Consider the following 22,881-nt stretch of genomic DNA (forward strand, 5'->3'; position numbering starts at 1 on the left):
AGTCTTACCTTCTTTAGTGATGGCATCTGCAGTCTCTTTGGCTTTGTCTTTCAGGTCCTTAACCACACTGTCCAGCTGGGACTCGTGCTTCAGGAAGAAGGGACGGATGATGCGCCTGTAGAGCAGTTCTGCCCCGTTAGAAGGACTCGGGGCCATGCACCACAGCAGGAAGCCACACTGCACAGAATGAGAGCCAGCATTGTAACAGAAGGGTGGGGCGCTCTGAGAACACACATCGCCCACCACTACCCTAGGAACTGGTAATGCTATAAGAACTGTCGCATTATTTATATAACAAAAATTTTTACTGTTTATTCAACTAATAAATATAAACTCAACACTTTAAGTCATCTAAGTAACTTAATCCTCTGTAAGGTAAAGAGCAAAAAAGGGAATATTCAGAGTGATTTGCTCATTTCCCTAGAAAGTTTAATAAACAATATACTGGGTTGTTTTAGTTTAAAAGATTCTAACCCTATGGTATTCCATACAGCGTAGGTGACTCTGCATAAAACAGAAGTCACTTCCAGGGATCCCAAATCTGTATTACCATTATCATTATTATTTTTACAACTTCTCCTTAAAGTAAAAATCTCTCAACTTTTTTTTTTTTCCTTGAGACACCCGGCTAGAGTACAGTGGCGTCATCACAGCTCACTGCAACCTCCAACTCCTAGGCTCAAGCAATCCTCCTGCCTCAGCATTCCAGAATGCTAGGCAGGATTAACAGGTGTGAGCCACCATGCCGGCCTCTCACCTTCTTAAGCCTGAAAATGAACTCTACAGCCTTAGTCCTTCTTATTCTAAACCAAGGAATGTGGTCAAATAATCAAGAAGCTATGTTGTCTTTCTTAAGATAGTCTTTTAAGTTTGCTCTAGAGATGGAAAGCTGATAAGGGACTAACACTAGTGACACACAGTTTGAGCTTAAAATGCACAAATAGCTCACTCCACCAGCACCATGTTAGGTCTGAGAAATTTACATTATATTTTCAAATGGTATTACACTCAAAATATAAAACAAAACTCAGTTTCTCAACAGATTAATCTCTCTGGATTAACTCAATTACAGGACTCTGAAAAAGTAACATTCATGAATTTACTTTGATTTGTTACAGACACATGACAGCTTTTAAAAGACAGAGACTATCAAACTAAATTTTTTAAAAACCCAAAACTATAGCTATATGCTTAAAAAAAATCAAAACACCCAAAACTAAACCAATTAGGAACACTGAAAATAAAGTTATAGAAAAGATGTATCAAACACCAACTCCCAAAATAGCTCATATAACAACATTAATACATAAACATTGCCTAAGGCAAAATAAAGAAATAGAATGATACAGGAAAATAATTTACCAAGAATATTAAAATTCTTGAACTTATATATAACACCATTGAAATACATAATTTATATATAGCTTTATATATATTTATAATTTTATATTTTATTTTTATAATTATATATAGCTACAGATAGCTTTGAAATATGTAAATTTAAAAGTCATAATTATATAAATAGACAAGATCCACAATCATAGATTTTAATACTTCCATAAGAAAGATGTATCAATCTAGAAATTAGTCAGAAAACAGAACAAAGAACACAAAATTTAAAATCCTGACCTAAAGATAGATACAGATCTCTCCACCCAACAAACAAGGATTCTAAGAGTTAGTATATTATCCAGAGGGTAAGAGAATGGGCTCAGAGAAACTAAGCTCCAATCCTGGTTCTGCCACTAAGTTAGCTGGGCAAACCTTGTGCAAGTTACCTAATTGCTTAAAGTCTGTTTTCCCCTCTATAAAATAGGTATTAATTGAAAACTTTAAAAATCTACCTATATAATTTTGTAAGAAAATAAAAGCATTTGGAGTATCGAGCATAGTAAGGGATTTGACTCTGTCCCAAGAATACTGTGTCTTCTACCAACATCTATGAAACAGTAACAGACTAATTTATTAGCTTTAAGTAGAGTAAAAAAAATCTCAGAACCAACTATATATACACACACACACACATATATATAGAGAGAGAGTTAGTTGTTTTTTGTTCTTTTTAGAGACAGAGTCTCATTCTGTTGCCCAGGCTTGAGTGCAGTGGCATGATCATAGCTCACTATAATCTCAAACTCCTGGGCTCAGGCGATTCTCCCACCTCAACCTCTTAAGTAGCTAAGACTATAGGCCTATATGTTTTGTAGAGATGGGGCCTCGCTATGTTGCCCAAGCTGTTCTTGAACTCCTGGCCTCAAGTGATCCTCTGCCACAGCCTCCCAAAATGCTGGGATTGCAGGAATGAGCCACTAAACCAGCCAGAACTAACAATATTTAAACAAATGTTTTGGAACTCTTCTTTTACTAACTGAAATGAAATTCAAAGTAATGATATACTTACGTAATTACGAAAAAAATCAATATACTACTAACAGCAATATAAAAGAGAAATAAAATGAAAGTAATTAATAATAAAATATATAGATGTAGATATACAAACAAAACTATACTAGAAACACCATAAAAGACTCATAAGTAGAACCAGTGACTGACTGCAACAGCTACAAATAAAATCCTCCACATCTTCCCAAAAGGTTGAGAATTTTCGGACTGGAGGAACTACACAGCGTGCTTCTATATCAAAGCACTCAATTTAACACAGTTACTGCCGTAATCTCCAAGTTTCGATTTTAAGGCAGCCCTCCCTTCACTTTCCCACCCCTCACATCTAACAGACTCCAAAGCTCATTTCCTGAGTGCAGATCCTGGAATACAGGATGTTCAGGGTCAGGAAAGGAAAGGAAGGGAAAGAAAGCATGACAGTGGGAGACGGGAGGGTAAAGATTCAGACGAGCATGGAGCAGCCTCATGACACACGTACAGGAATGCCATGTGCAAGAATACACAGCCACGCACAAACTCGTGCACACACACAGTGGCAGACTGACACCTTCTGCCAAGTAGGTCCAAGTGCTCGAACAAAGTCACTGCCTTGAGATACCCTCAGTATTTGGGGGTAGTTCCATGTTTACTGTTAGTTTTCCCAGCTACTCTGCTCTGCCATCCCCTGGGGCTGGCCAGCAGCAGATCTTAGTGAATTAAACGATGTTGTCAGAGACAACATTGGTTTTCTGAGCTACACATCTGCATCAACCCAAAATGGAGAACTAAATGACTGCATTTTTCACTGGCTCTAGAGTTCATTTCCTTGGCGTAATGCCAGGTTAATTACAACAGCCCCTGCAGACCACCACCTCTCTAGTTAATATTTCCCTGTGGAAGCTTTTTGGTTTTTAATATCCAAACTTCATACAGTGTAGTTTTTCTGGTGGTTGCTTACATAGGAAACACTAATATATACATACCCCAAACTCAATACAATATTTTAAACTAAATGATGTACAAGAAATGTCTTGAGTTACTTGTTTGACAGAAAGAATATCAGAGTCCCTTGTGGACATTTTGAATGGTATGCGGAGTATCAAAGGGGATGTGCTGTGTACTACTGCACACAATGCAATAGTTTCTTACTATATTAACTATTTGTAGAGCAGGAAGTGTTTTTAGCATCTAACATCCTAATATGATATTTGTTATATGTAGGTACTTTGCTGTGTTTTGCTAATAGTTAGGAAGTCAGTTCGGAGTTTTTGATTGACATGTAATACATTTTAATTTTTCCCATTTAAAATGGAGGAAAATAAGCACCTGGCTGATATTCTTACACAGAATGTCTGATTTTCAAGAATGGATTATTGATAGAGAGACAGATGCCCATGTTATAACCACAGGCATCACGATGAAGTGGAAATGACTCACTGGATTAAGAATCAGGAGAGATGGGGTCTATTTTATGACTGTAGGCAAATCAACTTCTCTAAGAGACAATTTTCTCTCCTGCAGGGCTTTAGGAATTAAATTTATGTACTTGAATAAAGTATACAAGATAGTGGTAGTATTACCAAATCCTAAAGTTCTTATTGGTTGTTGAAAATCTCTGAAATATTATCTGCCCATATAAATTCCAACCTTTCAGCAATCCAGATAAACTGATTGTCTTTTCTGGATGAATTAAGTTGTATCTACATTTTTGTACCTCTTCAATGTGATTACTGTCTAGGCTGCACTCCAGAATCTTAATTTACTACTTTCCAGTACCCTCCAGCTATTGTCCTGAGACAGTAAAATAATTACTGCTTTCAACCTAAATCCTGAGCATTTTCCAGTTCTTAAATGAAATCATTTTCTTATATTAAAAATAAAGTTGATTACTTTTCAACTCTCAAGGTGATATTCAGCTGCCAATTTTTACAACTCAATCTTCTTAATCTATGTAACTACTCTACAGCCCAGGAATAGCGAGTTTTATTACAATGACCTACACGGATCTGGCCATCCTTTTAACCAATCTGCCCTCAAAGTGCCAGCTGGGATGATACTCCCAAGGGCAACCACAAACCCGCTTTTACCTGCAGTTCAGACAAAGAGGCCGTGCTATTTTAACCGGACGACTGGCACTATTAGCACTGACACACTGACTCCTTAAATTACAAATTACAGCAGGCCAGATAATTCTGTGATTCTAATGCTATCACCATCTAATAATTTTCCTCCAGAAGTATTTCCAAGGTAGAGATATACTTAACATTGCAGTTCAGGGACTGGCATGGTCAGAACTGAGAGTTAATGTCAAAAATATATATATTACAGCACTGACTTCCTCGTATGCTGCAATGACTTGATCAGAAAGGTTAAGTCTTAGCCTTTCCAGTGTAGCCACAAGTATAGTGATGCGCCAGATTTGTGTGCTCAGCACGCACAAAAAAAATGTAAAACAGAGTATGTTAGGGAAAGATTTCCCTATCTTTTTGGCCTCATAGAAAGATTATGACAAATGTTACACTGTCAATGGGTAAAACAGCACAGGTGGCAATCTGGATCAGGACTTAAACTTACCACAGTTTACTCAGCTTTGTTCTAAAAATAAATCTAGAAAATGATTTATACAAAGGTAAATATGAGGTACAAAGATATTAAATGCAGCATTATTTGCAACAGCAAGACAAGTGTTCTAAATATCTCTCAACTGGAAAATGGGTAAATTATTACCTATAATAGATTAGATAGAGGTGTCAAAGAATATTGAATAATACTATTATGCTAGTTGAAAACAGATATTGGATGACATATAGCATGTGGTCTCAACTGTACCTATATGGTTAAGATAGTAATACATATATATTACAGTTCTGTGTGTATTTATAAACACAGATGAATACATTTGCTCATTAAAAATAGGAAGAATATACACCAAGATGTAGAATTACAAATGTTATTTTCTTCCCTATCCAAAATATACCCAGCACCTGTACACACACACACACATACACTCAAAAACGTAAACAGCAGGACAGCAAGTACTTTGTTTTAATCACCAAGTATCCCCCAGACCTAGAACAGAATCTGGCATACAGAGGTTCTAAATAAACATCTGCTGAATAAAGAAATGAGCATATACAAATTTCATTAATTTTTAAACCCTCCAGCTCAAGGCCAGACCTCAGAGCAAAGCTTGGAATATACAATGATTCAGTTTTTACCTAAATACATCATATATTATCTTCTCAACTAAGCTTGTATGCCTTGCCATTGGTTACTTTTATTTTCCTCCAATCTTATAGGCTGTTTTAGAAAATTGGGGGAAAAAAATACTAGTAATATTAAATCTTCAAGAAATAAAATATTAAACAAGTCCTTACTTGCAGGTCTTTTTTTCTACACTCCCATACGATCACCATGTGACTGTCAATAGCACAGGTAAGATCTATGCTTGTCCTTAAAATGGGATACTCTCCTAAAACTTCTACAGACTCTGCAACTCAGAGGCTTTTCTTAGTCCATTCACTGCAGTAATTCAGAATATGCCACTAATGTAGGAAGAAAGTACTTTGATTGACAGCATCATCAATTTTTTTTTTTTGAGACAGAGTCTGGCTCTGTTGTCCGGCTTAGAGTGCCATGGTGTCAGCCTAGCTCACAGCAACCTTGAACTCCTGGGCTCAAGCAATCCTTCTGCCTCAGCCTCCTGAGTAGCTGGGACTACAGGCATGCGCCACCATGCCCAGCTAATTTTTTCTACATATATATTTTTAGTTGTCCAGATAATTTCTTTCTATTTATAGTATAGACAGGGTCTCACTCTTGCTCAGGCTGGTCTCGAACTCCTGACCCTGAGTGATCCTCCCGCCTCTGAGGTGCTAGGATTACAGGTGTGAGCCCCAGCGCCCAGCCTGCATCATCAATTTTTAATACTCCCAAGTATATTATGTATTTAGAACATACACAGTAAACTCACTCTTATCAATAATACCATGATGCCACTCTCATCAATAATAACATGATACAGCTGGAAAATACTAATGGATGCACATTCATTTTGCTATTAGGGTAGAAAATTTGCTGCAGAGCAATATATTAAATGTACTTTAAAACCAATATAAATGATTCAGTGATTGTCATTTATTTTGGATCCTCTCTCTACCTCTCTGGCCTCCATTAGCAAAGGTGATCATGAGCAGGCTGGAAGTCAGGCTTGCTCATGTTTCAAAAGTTTGAGGTCAGATACTAGTGCAAGTGGTTCTGCTTAGAGAATACTATTCACTGCAGCAGCCAGTGGGCCCATGGCAAAAGCCAAGTTTCTTTCCACTAGAGACTACACTGTGAGGCCACAACCATTAGATGGATCTTATTAAGGCATTCAAAATTACTTGAAGTTTAAAATATGTCATCTCCAAATCAAAGATTATAAAAAAATTTTAAATGATAAATGTCTTTAACAACAACAATAAAAAAAAATCCATTAATCTTTGGAATCTTAAATCTTCCAACAGACCAATTTTCTTTGTCCATTTTGAAAGGAAAAATTTTTATTTGTCTTATAAAGGATTCTGTGGTGATGTCATTCAAATTTTTAAAAAATCTAGGCTAGGCAAGGTGGCTCATACCTGTAATCCCAGCACTTTGGGAGGCTAAGGCTGGAAGGCTGCCTGAGGCCAGGAGTTTGAGACCAGCCTTGGCAACACAGTAAGACCCCATCTCTACAAAAGGTTGAAAAAATTAGCTGGGCATGGTGCTGTGCACCTGTAGTCCCAGCTACTCAGGAGGCTGAGGTAGGAAAATAGCGTGAGGCCCAGGAGTTTGAGGTTACAGTAACCTACGACCAGGCCCCTCTGCACTCCAGCCTGGGCAAAATACCGGAGACCTTGTCTCAAAAAAAAAAAAACAAAAAAAAAAACTATACTGAACGTGTTCTCATTTAATTTTTAAACTTTAGCATCTGTTTTTATACGATATATGGTATCATCCTGTATATGTTCTGTATTTTATAATTAATGAATTGTGAATAAATTTCTGTATCTGTACATATGGATCTATTTCATTCCACTTAACTGTATGGATGTACTATTAAGTCATTTAACCATTACCTGTTGATGGACACTTCAGCTGTTTATAATTTTTAGTTACAATAAAAAATGCTGCAATTAATATCTTTATGCTACCCTCTAATGCATGCTAACTATTTCCTTTGGACTGATACTTAGAATTGCTAGGGCAGCATTTTTTAATTCAACAAGAAATTGTCCAAGAGTCCCTTAAAAAGGCTAATTCAATTTATACTAATACTTGTTACCACTGTAAGTTGAGTATCTCTTATCCGAAATGCTTGTGAACAAGTGTTTTGGATTTCAGATTTTTTCAGATTTTGCAATATCTGCATTATACCAGTTAAACATCTAAAATCTGAAATGCTCCAATGAACATTTCCTTTGAGTGCAATGTGGGCACTCAGAAAGTTTCAGATTTGGGAGCATTTCGGATTTGGGATGTACTACCTACACCACATGTCTGTTTTCCTATCATATTTTTTTTTTTTTTTTTTTTTTTTTTTTTTTTTTGAGACAGAGTCTCACTTTGTTGCCCAGGCTAGAGTGAGTGCCGTGGCGTCAGCCTGGCTCACAGCAACCTCAATCTCCGGGGCTCAGCGATCCTACTGCCTCAGCCTCCCGAGTAGCTGGGACTACAGGCATGTGCCACCATGCCCGGCTAATTTTTTCTATATATATTTTTAGTTGGTCAATTAATTTATTTCTATTTTTGGTAGAGACGGGGTCTCGCTCAGGCTGGTTTCGAACTCCTGACCTTGAGCAATCCGCCCGCCTCGGCCTCCAAAGTGCTAGGATTACAGGCGTGAGCCACCGCGCCCGGCCTCCTATCATATTTAATGATATTTTCAATCTTTAAAATATCTGCCAATTTAATGAACAAAATATAAGATTTCACTATTTTAACTCACATTTCCCAGATCACTAGTGAGATAGTTACTGGCCATAGTTTTTCTCTTCTGTGAAATATCTATTTAGAACCTCTGCCCATTTTTCTCTTTTTTTACTTGTAGATATTTTTATATATTCTGGATATTAATTAATTCTTTATTTGGCTTAAATATTGTAAATATATCTTCTTAGTCTGTCATTATTTTAACTTTGTTTATGTTGCCCATTGTCACATAGAAATTTAATTTTGAGAAATTTATTTAGTTGAATTTATCAAACCTTTTTCTTTGTATCTTTTACATTTTGTCTTGCTTCCATACCTCAAATTTTTTTTTTTTCTTTTAGACAGAGTCTCACTCTGTTGCCCTGAGTAGAGTGCTGTGACGTCAGCCTAGCTCACAGCAACCTCAAACTCCTGGGCTCAAGCGATCTTTCTGCCTTGGCCTCCTGAGTAGCTGGGACTATAGGCATGCACCACCACGACGCCTGGTTAATTTTTCTATTTTTAGTAAAGAATGGGGTCTTGCTGTTCCTCAGGCTGGTCTCGAACTCGTGAGCTCAGGGGATCCTCCCACCTCAGCCTTCCAGAGTGCTAGGATTACAGGCATGAGCCACCTTGCCTGACCCCAATACCTCAAAGTTTAAAAGAAAATTCTAGGCCGGGCGCGGTGGCTCATGCCTGTAATTCTAGCACTCTGGAGGCCGAGGTCAGGAGTTTGAAACCAGCCTGAGCAAGAGCGAGACCCCGTCTCTACTATAAATAGAAAGAAATTAATTGGCCAACTAACATATATAGAAAAAATTAGCCAGGCATGGTGGCACATGCCTGTAGTCCCAGCTACTCAGGGGGCTGAGGCAGGAGGATCCCTTGAGCCCAGGAGTTTGAGGTTGCTATGAGCTAGGCTGACGCCACAGCACTCACTCTAGCCTGGGCAACAAAGCGAGACTCTGTCTCAAAAAAAAAAAAAAAAAGAAAGAAAAATTCTATTTTTCCTAAAACAATGGTTTTGGCATAAAAGTCCTGTCTTTGTGAGTCACTGAGGAAAACAGATGGAAACTAAGGAGGACAGTTACTTCCCCACCCATCCTGCCCCAATCCCTAGAGCTGTGAATCATAACCTAGGGGCATCTCCTCCCAGTGCTGCTGTGGGGGGTTGGGAGGCAGAGGTGAAGCCTCGACCCAAGGAGCTATTTAGTGAGTGAAGAGAGATTAACTGTGGTTTCTCTGTCGCCATGGGCTCCCCACTCCTTGGACCAGCATGGACTGGGCCTTCTTCCATTCCAGTGCCTGATAGAATAGCTGAAACCCATGGAGGAAAATGAGTTTGCAGGCAGCAAAAATAACAAGATGTTTGAAGAGTACAACCATTTTGAAAGAAAAACAACACGATCAACTATAGATTTTTGCAGGAGCAAAAATATTAGAACTGAATGACCAAGAATTTTAAACTGGATCATAACCACACTAAAAGAAACAAGAGAAAATATTAGCAATATGAAACAAGTATAAGAAAACACAGAAAGGAGCCAAGCAAAAAATTAGGTATGAAAAATACAACAGTTGAAATGAAGAACCCAATATACAGCATGAGTAGCATCATGGATATCATATAACCATGGAACAAACTTGAAAATTGGAGAGTCAGATTGAGAAATCTCCCTAGAAGAAGAAAAGTACAAATGAATAGATTTTTTTAAAAAACATAAGACTCAAGAAAAAATATCTATATTGATAATTACCAAGAATTAAAAATCAACATAATATCAACGTGATGGTAGTTGGAGGTGAGGGAGCCTCCTATATCTAATTTTCTTTTCTTTCTTTTTTTTTTTTTTTTTTTTTTTGAGACAGAGTCTCACTCTGTTGCCCAAGCAACCTCAAACTCTTGTGCTGAAGCGATTCTCCTGTCCCAAGTAGCTGGGACTTCACGTGCGTGCCACAACGCCCGGATAATTTTTTTCTATTTTTTTTAGTAGAGACGGGGTTTTGCTCTTGCTCAGGCTGGTCTCAAACTCCTGACCTCAAGTGATCCTCCTGCCTCAGCCTCCCAAAGTGCTAGGATTATAGGCGTGAGCCACCATGCCAGGTCTAATTTTCTATATCTAAATTTCTTTAGATAAAAATGTTTAAAAGTACACAGAAATGTAGAATAAGTCAGACAAACTGAAATCATAAGAATACTCCAAATAGATCTGAATATATAAAAAACAAAACAATTGGCCGGGCGCGGTGGCTCACGCCTGTAATCCTAGCTCTCTGGGAGGCCGAGGCGGGCCGGATTGCTCAAGGTCAGGAGTTCAAAACCAGCCTGAGCAAGAGCGAGACCCGTCTCTACTATAAATAGAAAGAAACTAATTGGCCAACTGATATATATATAAAAAATTAGCCGGGCATGGTGGCGCATGCCTGTAGTCCCACCTACTTGGGAGGCTGAGACAGAAGGATCGCTCGAGCCCAGGAGTTTGAGGTTGCTGTGAGCTAGGCTGACGCCACGGCACTCACACTAGCCTGGGCAACAAAGCGAGACTCTGTCTCAAAAAAAAAAAAAAAAAAAAAACAATTACAAGTTCCAGAGGAAACAAAAAAATGTTACATATACACTATATGGTCCAACTGAATCGCATTTGCAAAGCCATAATATTGTAAGTGGTGAATGTTTACCTAATCAAACATATGATGTGGACCCACAAGTACATGAGAAAGTACATGCACGTGGCAAGAACAAGAGAAGAAACAGCCAAATCCTTATCTTCCAGTAGGAATCAAGAGCTAATACATAAAGCAGAAAATTTTTTTTTGAGACGGAGTCTCACTGTGTTGCCCAGGCTAGAGTGCCGTGGTGTGAGCCTAGCTCACAGCAACCTCAAACTCCTGGGCTCAAGCAATCCTCCTGCCTCAGCCTCCCGAGTAGTTGGGACTACAGGCATGCGCCACCATGCCCGGCTAATTTATATATAAATACATACATATACATACATATATATGTATATATATATGTTTAGTTGGCCAATTAATTTCTTTCTATTTATAGTAGAGACGGCGTCTCGCTCTTGCTCAGGCTGGTTTTGAACTCCTGACCTTGTGCAATCCACCTGCCTCAGCCTCCCAGCGTGCTAGGATTACAGGCGCAAGCCACTGCGCCCAGCTAGAAAAATTTTTTAAATGACTCCACAAGCATATTATTTAAAGACCTCATAGAGGTAAAGGACAAAATAGACTGCCGTAAAGGAAGTGACAGTGATTGCTTGCAAGGAAGCCAATACGGGGTGCAAGGTGCAGAACTGCTATCTTGCTTCAGAAATCTTATAGAACTATTTGTATCTTTAAACTCTGTCATATGTAGCTTTTATTAAGATGAATACTAACAAAAAGGAAGAAGGGAAAGACGAGAACCCAGAATTCCTAAGGCTGGATACGACACACTCTCCAGCTTGTTCGGTTCACACGTCTGGCTCTGTGAACAGGAGGTATCACTTATATCACGACGCCTAACTGGAAGCAGGGCCTCTTCCACAAAAGACACTTGAGGAATCAACTGAAGACAGCTTATCCCAGTTACAGAATAAGAACCACTCTATCACTTCAAAGTTTTTCATTCTCACTCACCTCTGGTCCAAGTTGGGAATTCACGGAGGTCCCCTTAGGAATGAGTTGCAATTTCCTATTCCTTTCCCCCCACATGTTGGTAACTAAGACTAATCCTCTGGCAAACATAACGTTTGGCAGGGCTGAGCCCTGACTACTCCACCTGGCAACATCATTAAAGTGACTTCCTCAGAGAGCCCACTTGCACATCTTTCTTCAAACCTATATAAGAAATGAGTATTTTTTCTTCCAGAAATAATGACTCCTGCTCACCAGCATGAATAATCAATGACCTACTAAAATTTGCAATGCTTCCATATTAAATGTAGACAACACTACATGGAGATAAGATCTTAGCAAACTAAAAGCAATGCTTGTGCTAGGTCATAGTATTTCTGTCCTTTATTATAATATTATCAAGCATATCTTGAACACAAAATTGCTTTGGCTATTTTCAAGACAGTATACAAACAAAGTTAGGCATGCCGAGTCCTGTCTTCTTGTTTATAATCTGAAACAGAGCCACAGCTGTACAATATTCAAGCATTTGTTCCTATTCTTTGTATACAGGTCCTGAGATGGAATTTTAGTGGCAGGGAGCAAAGCAAATATATATGTGGAAGGAAACCGAGCAGTTCAGAAGCCAACATACCTTCAGCATGTAGTAGAAAGGGAACCATGACAGGAAGAGATCAGAGAAGAATTCAGCAATGCTGAACACACCATACACTACCCAGTAGGTCAGCCACTGGGTATCATCTTCTTTGTTGGGGCTCTCTATGGCTTTAATTCTGAAAGGCAATACCAAAAAAAGTACATCGTTTAGTAAGGTCTCAGTGAAACATTTCAAACATTATACTTTTATAGACTGTCCCCCAATATTGCTGGAAAACTCAGGCAAATGTAGGCACTGTGTCACCAGATGCAAGAGTACAGCATAAAGACAGGAAGCAATGTGGAAGTATCAGGACAAACCATTACAGCCATCTCTTCCCAGTCTTCTGGTCACCCGAGAAACCAGTACCAGCTGTCACTGCCCCTGGATCTCCACCCTACTAGAGCATCCGCCCAAGCCTGAGCAGATACCACCAGTGACTGGGAACTAAAGCAATCCCCACTCCCAAGTTGAGTCCTGCCAACAGGGAAATATCAGGGAGAATTCTCTCATTGTAGGTTTTTATGCATTTTTAATAACTGAGGTACATCATGGGGGAGTAGGAATTTCCTATAAAGCAACTTTTGGAACATAGGTCTGGCACTGCCCAAAGTCCACAACATACTTTATAACCAACAGGTGAAAACAAACATCATGGTGTCTATTTAGTTCAGACTGTCTTCGTGTGATCCTCAGGTGCTAGACTTGCCTCCTCTCATCAGGTAATAACATGGCTTTCCCAACCCTAACTAATGCTTAAACAAAATTCATTCTGCAAATGGATGGAAATAAATTTAAAATAATCTTCTTTTACTTGTGAATCACAGAAATTTCCTCCAGTCCTAGGAATCTCCTTATTTTAACCTGAAGCTCCACAATTTCTTGTCCTACCTGAACATATATCTGAATATTTGTCATAACTGAGCTGGACTGAAACAGTAAACTAGAAGAAATTTCAATGTTGTTTAGCCTATGAGATAGATTAACCACTGAACACATTAACGCATAACTACTGAATACACTGGCTACTCTGTAAAATCGGCTCCCTAAAGAGACAGGCTGCTAAATCATGCTGAATCATTCCCTTAAAAAAAAAAAAAAAAAACCTCTTGTAAAGTTAAATAGAAGCAGCTATGTGTGTGCGCCTGCATGCACATGTGTTTTAAGAAAATAACTAAAAACGGAAAAGTTACAGCTGAATGCGATGATTGCTAATGAGGAAGACATAGATAGAAGTGATAAAGTAAATGTTGCTTTGAACTTCAAGACTAGGCAAAAATTTTTCACTTTAAGTATCATATAAAATGCATTTAAGAGAGCTGATTATACAATGATGGCTTGTAATGTGTGGACTAAGTCTGTGTTTTAGCTTCCCTCAAATAGAAGCTAGCTAATGTAACAGAAGGCCAACGGAAAAGTACAGGCAAGCATGTTAACCAAAGAACTAACATAGCACAGCCTGTATATGTAAGATCGTTTTTCCCCCTCTGAGATTTGGTATACTATGACTTATCTGTTTATTTTTAAGTGACTGTTAGTTACTATAATAGTATAATAAAAATTTGTTTCTTATACGCTCCTGGGCAGAGGAGATATAGATTAATAGTTACACTTCACTTTAGGTCTTAGTTTTGTGGACCAAAGCACTGCATGACTAAACTACCTACTATGTAATTCCAAAGGAAGCAACTCTCAGAACATGCCTGAGAAATTAAACAGCCTTTTTAAAATATGACATGAAAACCTCAAAATTTGATGAGACTTGTCATTGTTACTTACTCCAGGGGCTTTTAAATTCTTTTGGCCACAAACCTCAGTACGTGTACATTTTACATTATCCGGTAAACACATATCCACATATAAACTAAAATAGATGCTTCATGAAACCATTCTGACATTTTCAATTCCATTCTATTTCATAGTTTTTAAGATGTTAGTCAAGATCCACAGATTCAAAAACAGAAAACTACCCAACAGTTCATGTTCAGCTCTTCAAGGAATAGGAAGTGGTTAGTTTCCTAATTTATCAACAATATGAATTCAAAAGTTCCCATGCTAATATGTTGGAATACTATGTAGTAACATTGAAAAGTGGAAATAAAAGAACTCAAAATTGAACTGTGAACACTGACCACAACTTTGTAGAAAACCAAGGCACATGAAAGAAGACAGGGACGATCACAGAAAGAGACCTATTAAGTGGAAATGATTTTTTTCCTTTGTATCCCTGTCAGGATTTTTTAAATAGAATTTCTCATATTATTGAAGCATTTAATTGTTGTTTTAATTTAAAATAGCAAAACGTTCATTTTAAAAACATGTCTACATGTTATAACATCATAAGCTACTCAAAACAAGAAAGAAGGTAAGAGATGGTCTAACCCAACCAGGAACCTGAGACTCAAAAAGGTGAAGTGCCTAATCTAGTTATGATGAGAGAAGGAAAGAGCTTAAAGCTGAGGCTTCCTGGGTGCCATTCACTTACCGAGCTTCTGAACAGACTTCCTTGTCCAGGTTGAGTGGACCCACGTGATTCTTCAACAATACACTCTACTGCCTTGTACGTATATAGAATCATGTTCCAACTTGGTGTATAAGAATGAGGATGTAGCAATTTAAATGAATTTTAAGTCATGAAGATGACAGAGCAGGTGTTTACAAATTTTTTAAAAGGGAAATGGACCATTGAAAGACACTTGGGCATATCCATACAAAGACATATTCCAAAGCCTTTAAAAAGGATATTAACAGGGGAAGATGGCGAAGATACAGTGCTGAGTGTAAAATGTAGACTCTAATTTCGTGTTAAAACAGAAAAAAAAAAAGATGTTTTTCTGTGGTTACAGACCAAGAATAGTATCCAGAAAGATTTATGCTGTATTTCAAATTGTGTAAAATTAATCCTGGGTACTATAAAACAGAATTTACTTACGGTTTTTGCAATGACTTTGTACTAATTTTTATAATAAAAGGAGGTGGAGAGAGATTTCTATGTGGGAAAAAAAAAGGGCACCAAACTTTCTGTAACTACCTCCTCCTAGTTCTCTCTTTAAGAACTACTTCCTCCTATGAGACTAGTTCTCTCTTTAGGGCTTTGTTAAAAACAAATACTAAAGTGAACATCAGACACATTCATTTAATTTCTCTCTTGAGAAAACTGCTAATGATTGTCTTACAAACAAACTTCTCGAACAATGGTCAGACACATCTGCTGTGTTTTAGAGCATTCAAAGGGCTGCAATACACACACATACACAGAGAAAAGAGAGCCATACAGCTCATCACGTGAAACTGACTCATTTGCGCTTTCTACTTAAATAAAACGAACTATCATAAATTACTAATTACACTGAACTATGGAGTAGCCAGGCCTTTTTCTTCTTTTCTTCTCAATGCCATCTAGCTTTGCAGCATTTCACCATCCTTAGCTTGCAGCTTTGTATTCAGGCTCTCTCACTAAGTATATGACCGTGGGCAAGTTATTCAATCTCTATGAGCCTTAGTTTGCTCACCTATCAAGTAAGGATAATAAGCCTTGTTGTGTTACTGTGAAGATTAAAGTAGCTAATATATGTAAAGCACTTAAAAATAATGAATGGCATAGAGTAAGCACTCAGTATATACTCCCTTAATAGGTAATAATTACAGTATGACAATAACTTATTATTATCATAAGGAGATTATAGAGATTAAAAGAAAAGAGATAAGATTCCAGTTCCCTGGGCTACTTAGAGCTAGTAAAGGGTTTATATCAGTTAATAAGGCTAAACGAAGATTAGAGAATTACCCATGAATTTTAATTATACCCCAACTCTCCAAATCCCAAATGCGACAGATAGTAAAGAGTTAGCTGAAATCCCCCAAATCTGTTTTGTAGGTCAGTGGGAAGAAATTGAGACACTGCTGGAAACATTTTTTTCAGGCCCACCCTGCCAAGGTGGAATGGCAGAAATTCTTCACGTTGGCATTGGACTGGTACATAAGTCACTGGGCAGCCCTCTTCCAGCTGGGCCCTGGTAATTGGTGCTGGCTGACTCTACCCTTATTGACCATCTACTTATTCACACCCTGGCTGCTGTTTTCTGAAAGCAAGGGCAAGAACCAAGGCTTGCCAGAGAAGAGCATTAAGCACTTGTGAAGAAAACAAAGGTTGAGAAGAGACTGTCCTGGGCTACCAGTATTCTCTCCCTCTCAAACTAAATGTTGTCATTCAGAGAACCTAAGCTATTCCCTGACCCGTGACACAAGTAAGCTGCAAATCCTCTAAAGACTTTGGGTGATAATGATATGTCAATACAAGTTCATCAGCTGTAACAAATGTACCACTCTGGTGGGGGATGCTGATGGTATGCATTGCATGTGGGGGCAGGGGGTACATGGGTACATCGCTGTACCTTCTGCTCCATTTGGCTGTGAACCCAAAATTGCTCTAAAAAATAAAGTCTCTTTTAAAAAAGAAAAAAAAAAAACCTTCACCTACCAACTAGGTATTCTATAATACCAGATTTTTTAAATCTTATATTATCATCATGCCATTTTGGTTGTTTCGATCAAGAAAGAGTATATCGGTCCCCATAGATCTAGATGCTATGTATATGCTAATAACTTCTAAATTTGTTTCTGTAGCTCAGATCTCTCCTTTGTACACTGCCTGGCACACAAGAGATCAGTTAAGTGTTCACCACTAAATGGCCACCATCATCATTAGATTTTCACGGTACCACTGCTACTTCAGAAATCCTAATGTAGCAATGGGTCATTATCATTGCCCATTGGAGACTCACTTCATAAGTATAGCAAACACATAAGTGGAAAAATAAATGAAAGAAAAATACTATTTAGAAGATTTTTCTTTTAATCAATTAAAAGATCAAAGACACAACGTTAGAGAACCATGACTATGATTAAGTCAACTTTCCTCTTTATGTTAATAACCACTCTTAATTAAGTGCTTAAAGAATGCCTGATTCTGTCCTAAGCATTTGACATATGTTATCCTCCCCTCCTTTTATATGGGGAAATTGAGTTTTATAAAAGTTAAGCTGTTTGTCCACGGGGTAAATACAGGTAATAATTATCAGTTATATATATATATATATTTGTCATTACTCACACCCAAGACACTTAGGTACATGGTTCATAAGTAACTCAGTTACCATAATTCAAACTAGCCAGATGACATAAAATAAAATTGACTTAATAAAATTAAGTAATAGTATGTCTTCAAAGCATTGGCTTTGAAGATACCAGTGGTATCCATCAGTAAGGATTTTTATTTTAATAAGTCAGTTATATTACCAAAGACAGACAGTGGATCCAGAAAACAGTTCATTAAAAAAAAAACCAAAAAACAAAAAACTAACTATAAGGATAAAAAGCTTTAAAATGTGCTATTGGTAAAGGACAGGAAAGACTCTTCTTCTGCTCCATCTGCTTTATATTTTATTTCTAATGTGGTAACTTATGTTTAATAGCAAATATTCCAGTGGTCAAGGCAGACTCTTTGAAGATGGAATATGAAGAATGTGGACCATAATGTTTATAGTCCTTGGTATAACAGACACATAACTCGACCATCCACCATACTCACCATATGTGGGATTGCTTTTGGTTATATTTATCAGAGAGTTGTGATATAGGGATTCCTAACAACTCGAAATGATTTTCCTATTATCAGTATCAAATAAGAATGAAAAAAAATCAAACATTTTAAGACACAAACGCTAGTTTGTTTCCATACCAATAAGGAAAAGACTTTTCTTCTTCAACGAAAAGAATGTAGGAAACTATAGGTGATAAGAAAGTTACACTTCTTTTGTACTACACAGTATGTGTGCTTTCAAAGCAAGAGAGACAACTAGCAGAACAAGAAAGACTAATGAAAGAATGCAGAACATACAATAGAAGTTATTTGCTGTTTATACCATGCCTCCTCACCAAAAAAAAAATCACACAAGCTAATGATAAATGCACTTCTTAAATATGTAGAAACTATATTCTAAAGATAACTACACAAAAACAATGAGAAAATATACTATGCTCCTTTACTCTTTAATATAGCATTCTCCTATACCAGGTGTCCTCAAACTACAGCCCGTGGGCCACATGCAAGTGTTTTTGCCTGTTCGGTTTTTTTACTTCAAAATAAGATAGGTGCACTGTGCATAGGAATTTATTCATAGTTTTTTTTTAAACTATAGTCTGGCCCTCCAACAGTCTGAGGGACAGTGAACTGGCCCCCTGTTTAAAAAGTTTGAGGACCCCTGTCTATACTATAAATGACCAACTTAATGAAATGCATACTACTCAGTAAGCTAAATTCACAGACAAATGCAGTTTAAGATGGGTCTATAAAACATCTCTAATGGAGACCGAAGTTAATATAAAGAAAAAAAATGCAGTCATTCAGTGGTCAAACCTTTCAGTGTTTTATTACAGTGCTCTTATTTCCCACTGTCTGCCATTTTGTTTTTTAATGCAAAGCAGAAGAGTCAGTCACAGCCAAATATAAAGACGTGGAATGTTGACAGGGTGCAGGCCAGGAGCATAAGGCATCCCTACACCAAGGCCTGGCTTGGTCCCAGCAGACTTGTGACGCCAGTCACAGTTTGTGCCTTGGTGTCCGTATCTTTGAAAGGCGGCTATAACCCCAGCAGCTAGGTCTCTAAGACCCTCTTCTAGCAAACATTTTACAACTCAAAACTGAATGCATAAAACTATTTGATTTTTTAAAAAATACTTGATAGATAGACGGTTAAAAAAAAATTAATGCCTGAAGCAGTAAAAGAGCAGATGCAAATCCTACTGGGACAACCCTTTGTCAATAAAATTGATGGTTCTACAATATAGTATCTGTGTTTAACTAGTTACAAATCTAGTAACTGGTATCAATGTTTAACTTAACTCAGGTACCCTGGTAACATAGATAGGGAACCACCTAAACTGCCCTTTCCTAGAAAAGGAGGGGCACATGGAGAAGTAGTAGGCAGTAGTCTAGAGTTACTCCTGGCATGTGAGTGATCCTTCTACTAGGTCACCTAGACTAACAGAAGCTGCAGGTACATGTAGCAGCCACATGACAGAGAGGGACTGATGGTATAAACTCTACTCCCAGGAATCAGAAGAGCCAGCAAGCAACAGAATGAAGTCAGGGTATTAATATAAGCTCCCACTTATATTAATATTTCAACTGCTACAGAAACCAATTTCATTAGCAATATTGAAATTGTTTTTAAACTTCTGCCATATTAATTCATGATTTCTCAAAATTCATTAATTGTTACTATTATTGGTAGCTGCTAAAGACCTTAAAATATTATATTCATATTTATACTTGTTCTAATACTGTATGAAGAGATTAAATTGAAAACTGAGTCCTGATTCAAAGTCAGTCCTGAAGAAGAGAAGAACTCCAGGACAGAGGGAGATGAGGGCAGCTATGATGGAAAGAAAGACAAATAGGCCAAATCTCCAGGGCCTTCATAAGGAGGGGAAAGTTCATAAAGTTCCTAAGACACATTCCAGATCAGAGTGGTAGGTATGAGATCCCTCTGCATAACTGTTTTGGATCCAGAATAAATAACTTAAATTATTCATCTTATTTGTTCTTCAAAACTTTCTCTTTTTTTATGAAACAGACAAGGGGGAGAAAAACTTATCCAAAATGCTAGCTATCATTAATCTACAAAAGCAGTCACAGTTGTTATTATGATATTTGATTACTTTTTAGCTTTCTCCACAACACATCATCTTAAAATAGTCAGCAATATTAATAGTAATATTATACATGGCCAGTAAAAAACTGACAAAAGTTAAGTGTTTCCACGTTTAAGATTTCAGTGTTGCTTAAGGCACAATTTGCAGAATGCCAGTTATACTTCTGACCCAAGGGCACAGCTGGCCCGAAGGCCACATTTGCTTCTGCAACAAGCATAAGCAGAGGAGGCAAAGTGCAGGCACGCACTGCTCTGCTCTTAAGCACTTGAACAAAGCACATACAGACGCAGAGAGAAAAGCTAGTGTGATAAGAACATAAGCAGCTTAGTAGAAAATATCTCTGCTTACAAGTTCTCCTGAGTAAAAAAGAAGAAAATGTAAGATAATTGCAGGTTCTCCAACAACAAAAACCCCCACAAGAAAACAAACACGCCCCTTACTAATGAGTCCAAGAAGAGAGCTACAAACGTGCATCCTCCAGGACTGTTAGGAAACCTTAGTTCTACTTCAAATGACTGGCTGCAAAACACAAAGTGTTTGGTTCCCAACCATCATTCACACCATGGTGGCTTTCTCAAACTCGCCTCTGGGTAATGAACCTCTTCAGGAGTCTGTCATTACAAGTCTTAAAGAAGTAGACTGCAACTCTTTTAACCTAAGTTCCCTAAAATGTGTTCTCCCTTTACTTGCTATGTATCATTAGCTAAAAAGATGCTGCAGCTTTTACTTGTGGTTAATTATATTATAACTTCTATAGATATTTTCATAGTTTTTCTTCTTTACCTTCTCACCACTCCTTTTTGATCTGACCTCCATGTGAGTCATCCTTAAATATCTCTCCTTGAGATATGTTGCCTCAGGACACAGAATTAAAGGCCAGGCTGCATTTCCTGGGGAAATCCGATTCAGTGCCCCATCTTCAGATGGGCTTGCATTGCTAAAACGGAGTATGTCTCTGCAAATAACTATATATATATGTTCCTGCTATCATAAAGCAAAGTTACATAAAGATAACAAGAAAAAGAAATTGCTAGTAATATATTCTAACTTATGTTCACAAAACACAGCAAATGCCTCTTGTGCAGATATATGATTTGAGATGGGAGGACCTTACTTGAGACAGAAAAAATTCACTGCACAAAGGTAATGTCTTGACAGGGTCAAATCAATTAAAGAAAAAGCTAATATCAACAGCTCAATTTTCTTCTATATATAAGGTTATGGCATGTATCTGTGGGACACTAAAAGAGCCACAAGGGAAGTAACATAACACAAAAATTAAAAACATGAACTTTGCAGCCAGACTCCTTGGGTTTAAATATGTTTCACCACCTGCTAGTTTTGAGACCTTGACCGAGTTATTTAACTTCTCTTTCTTTATTTCCTTACCTGTAAAAATGAGAATAATCATAGCATTTACATCAGAGAGTTGTTACGAGGATTCGATGACCTATCTCTGTAAAGCAATTAGGGATATATAACAAGTGTCTATTAAATAACATGCTACACAAGTTTCGGCAGCCATGCAAAGAGCTAAAAGCAGTAAAATTCTTTGTAACAGTGGCAAAAGTTTAAAATTGGCTGGTGGGGACACAGCAAAGATAAAATGACACATCACTGAGCTGGGTATGAGATTTCAAGTGTTGCCAAACGTTAAATTAAATATAGACATCAAAGCGCTGGACTCTAAACATATTTGATCTTTTCTAAGATTGGCACTAAAATATGTGAGCACCTGAATGTGCTCTCATACTCCCATGTAGTAACAGAGCATTCCAGACCAAGTCTGGCCTCCACCTCTCTCTGTCCGTGAATTGTCATTTCAAACTAAAGGATCTGGCATACATGTTTGATCTCTAAGGCCCAACTCTGATAGTCCCAGGAAGGTGGCAGCCTGATTCTTAAGAAAAGTGTGAAATAAAAAGAGGAAAATAGATATTTTTGTAGAACTTTAAGCAAAAAGTTGTTGCGTAGGACAGAAAGCAAACCCTCCTCCTTTCCTCCCACTGTAGGGCAAAAATAAAAAACAGAAAATAAAATCATTGGACTTTGCCTCACAATTCCATTCGTACAAAGGAGTAGAGACAGGACTAGCATCCCACACTTAACCAGTGCCCACATTGGAGGCCCACAGCGGGAGGTATATAGCTCAGCACCTACTGGGCAGGGCACTCATTTGTGCAATGCCATTAGAAGCAGGGCTGCACCAGACATAAAAGGCCACGAATTGTACGATTCCGCTTCAATGAAATGTCCAGAAGAGACAAATCCATAGAGACAGAAAGTAGATCAGTGGTTTCCAGGAGCTGGGGTAGGAGAAATGGGGAGTGACTGGAAACGGTTCCCCTTTGGGGCGGTGCAAATGTTTTGGAATCAGAGGTGACAGTTATACAGCTTTGTAAACATGCTGGCCACAGTACTGTACAGCTAAAAAGGGTGGTTAGTAAATTATACCTTAGCAATGTGGGGGAAGGTTAGGTCTACCTTTACAATAGAGGATTCTATTATTATGCAGTTAGTAGTCTGCTTTCTCTTACCAGTGATAGAGGGAAATGAGGAGATTAAGGTAGTTATGTCAACAGTTCTTGATA

The 22,881-nt window shown here is 37.9% G+C and overlaps 1 protein-coding gene across 1 annotated transcript in view; it reads right to left on the reverse strand.

Annotated features, from left to right (window-relative positions):
* The window catches only part of REEP5 (receptor accessory protein 5), a 36,588-nt gene that overhangs the window by 8,814 nt on the left and 4,893 nt on the right, over positions 1-22,881 (reverse strand). The window contains exons 3-4 of the mRNA XM_012763752.2: positions 12,572-12,710; positions 9-177 (exon numbers count right to left, since the gene is read on the reverse strand). Of these exons, the coding sequence (XP_012619206.1) occupies positions 9-177; positions 12,572-12,710 (308 nt within the window). The remainder of the gene's footprint in view (positions 1-8; positions 178-12,571; positions 12,711-22,881) is intronic.

Source organism: Microcebus murinus, chromosome 11, assembly GCF_040939455.1.
Source record: "Microcebus murinus isolate Inina chromosome 11, M.murinus_Inina_mat1.0, whole genome shotgun sequence".
NCBI lineage: Eukaryota > Metazoa > Chordata > Mammalia > Primates > Cheirogaleidae > Microcebus > Microcebus murinus.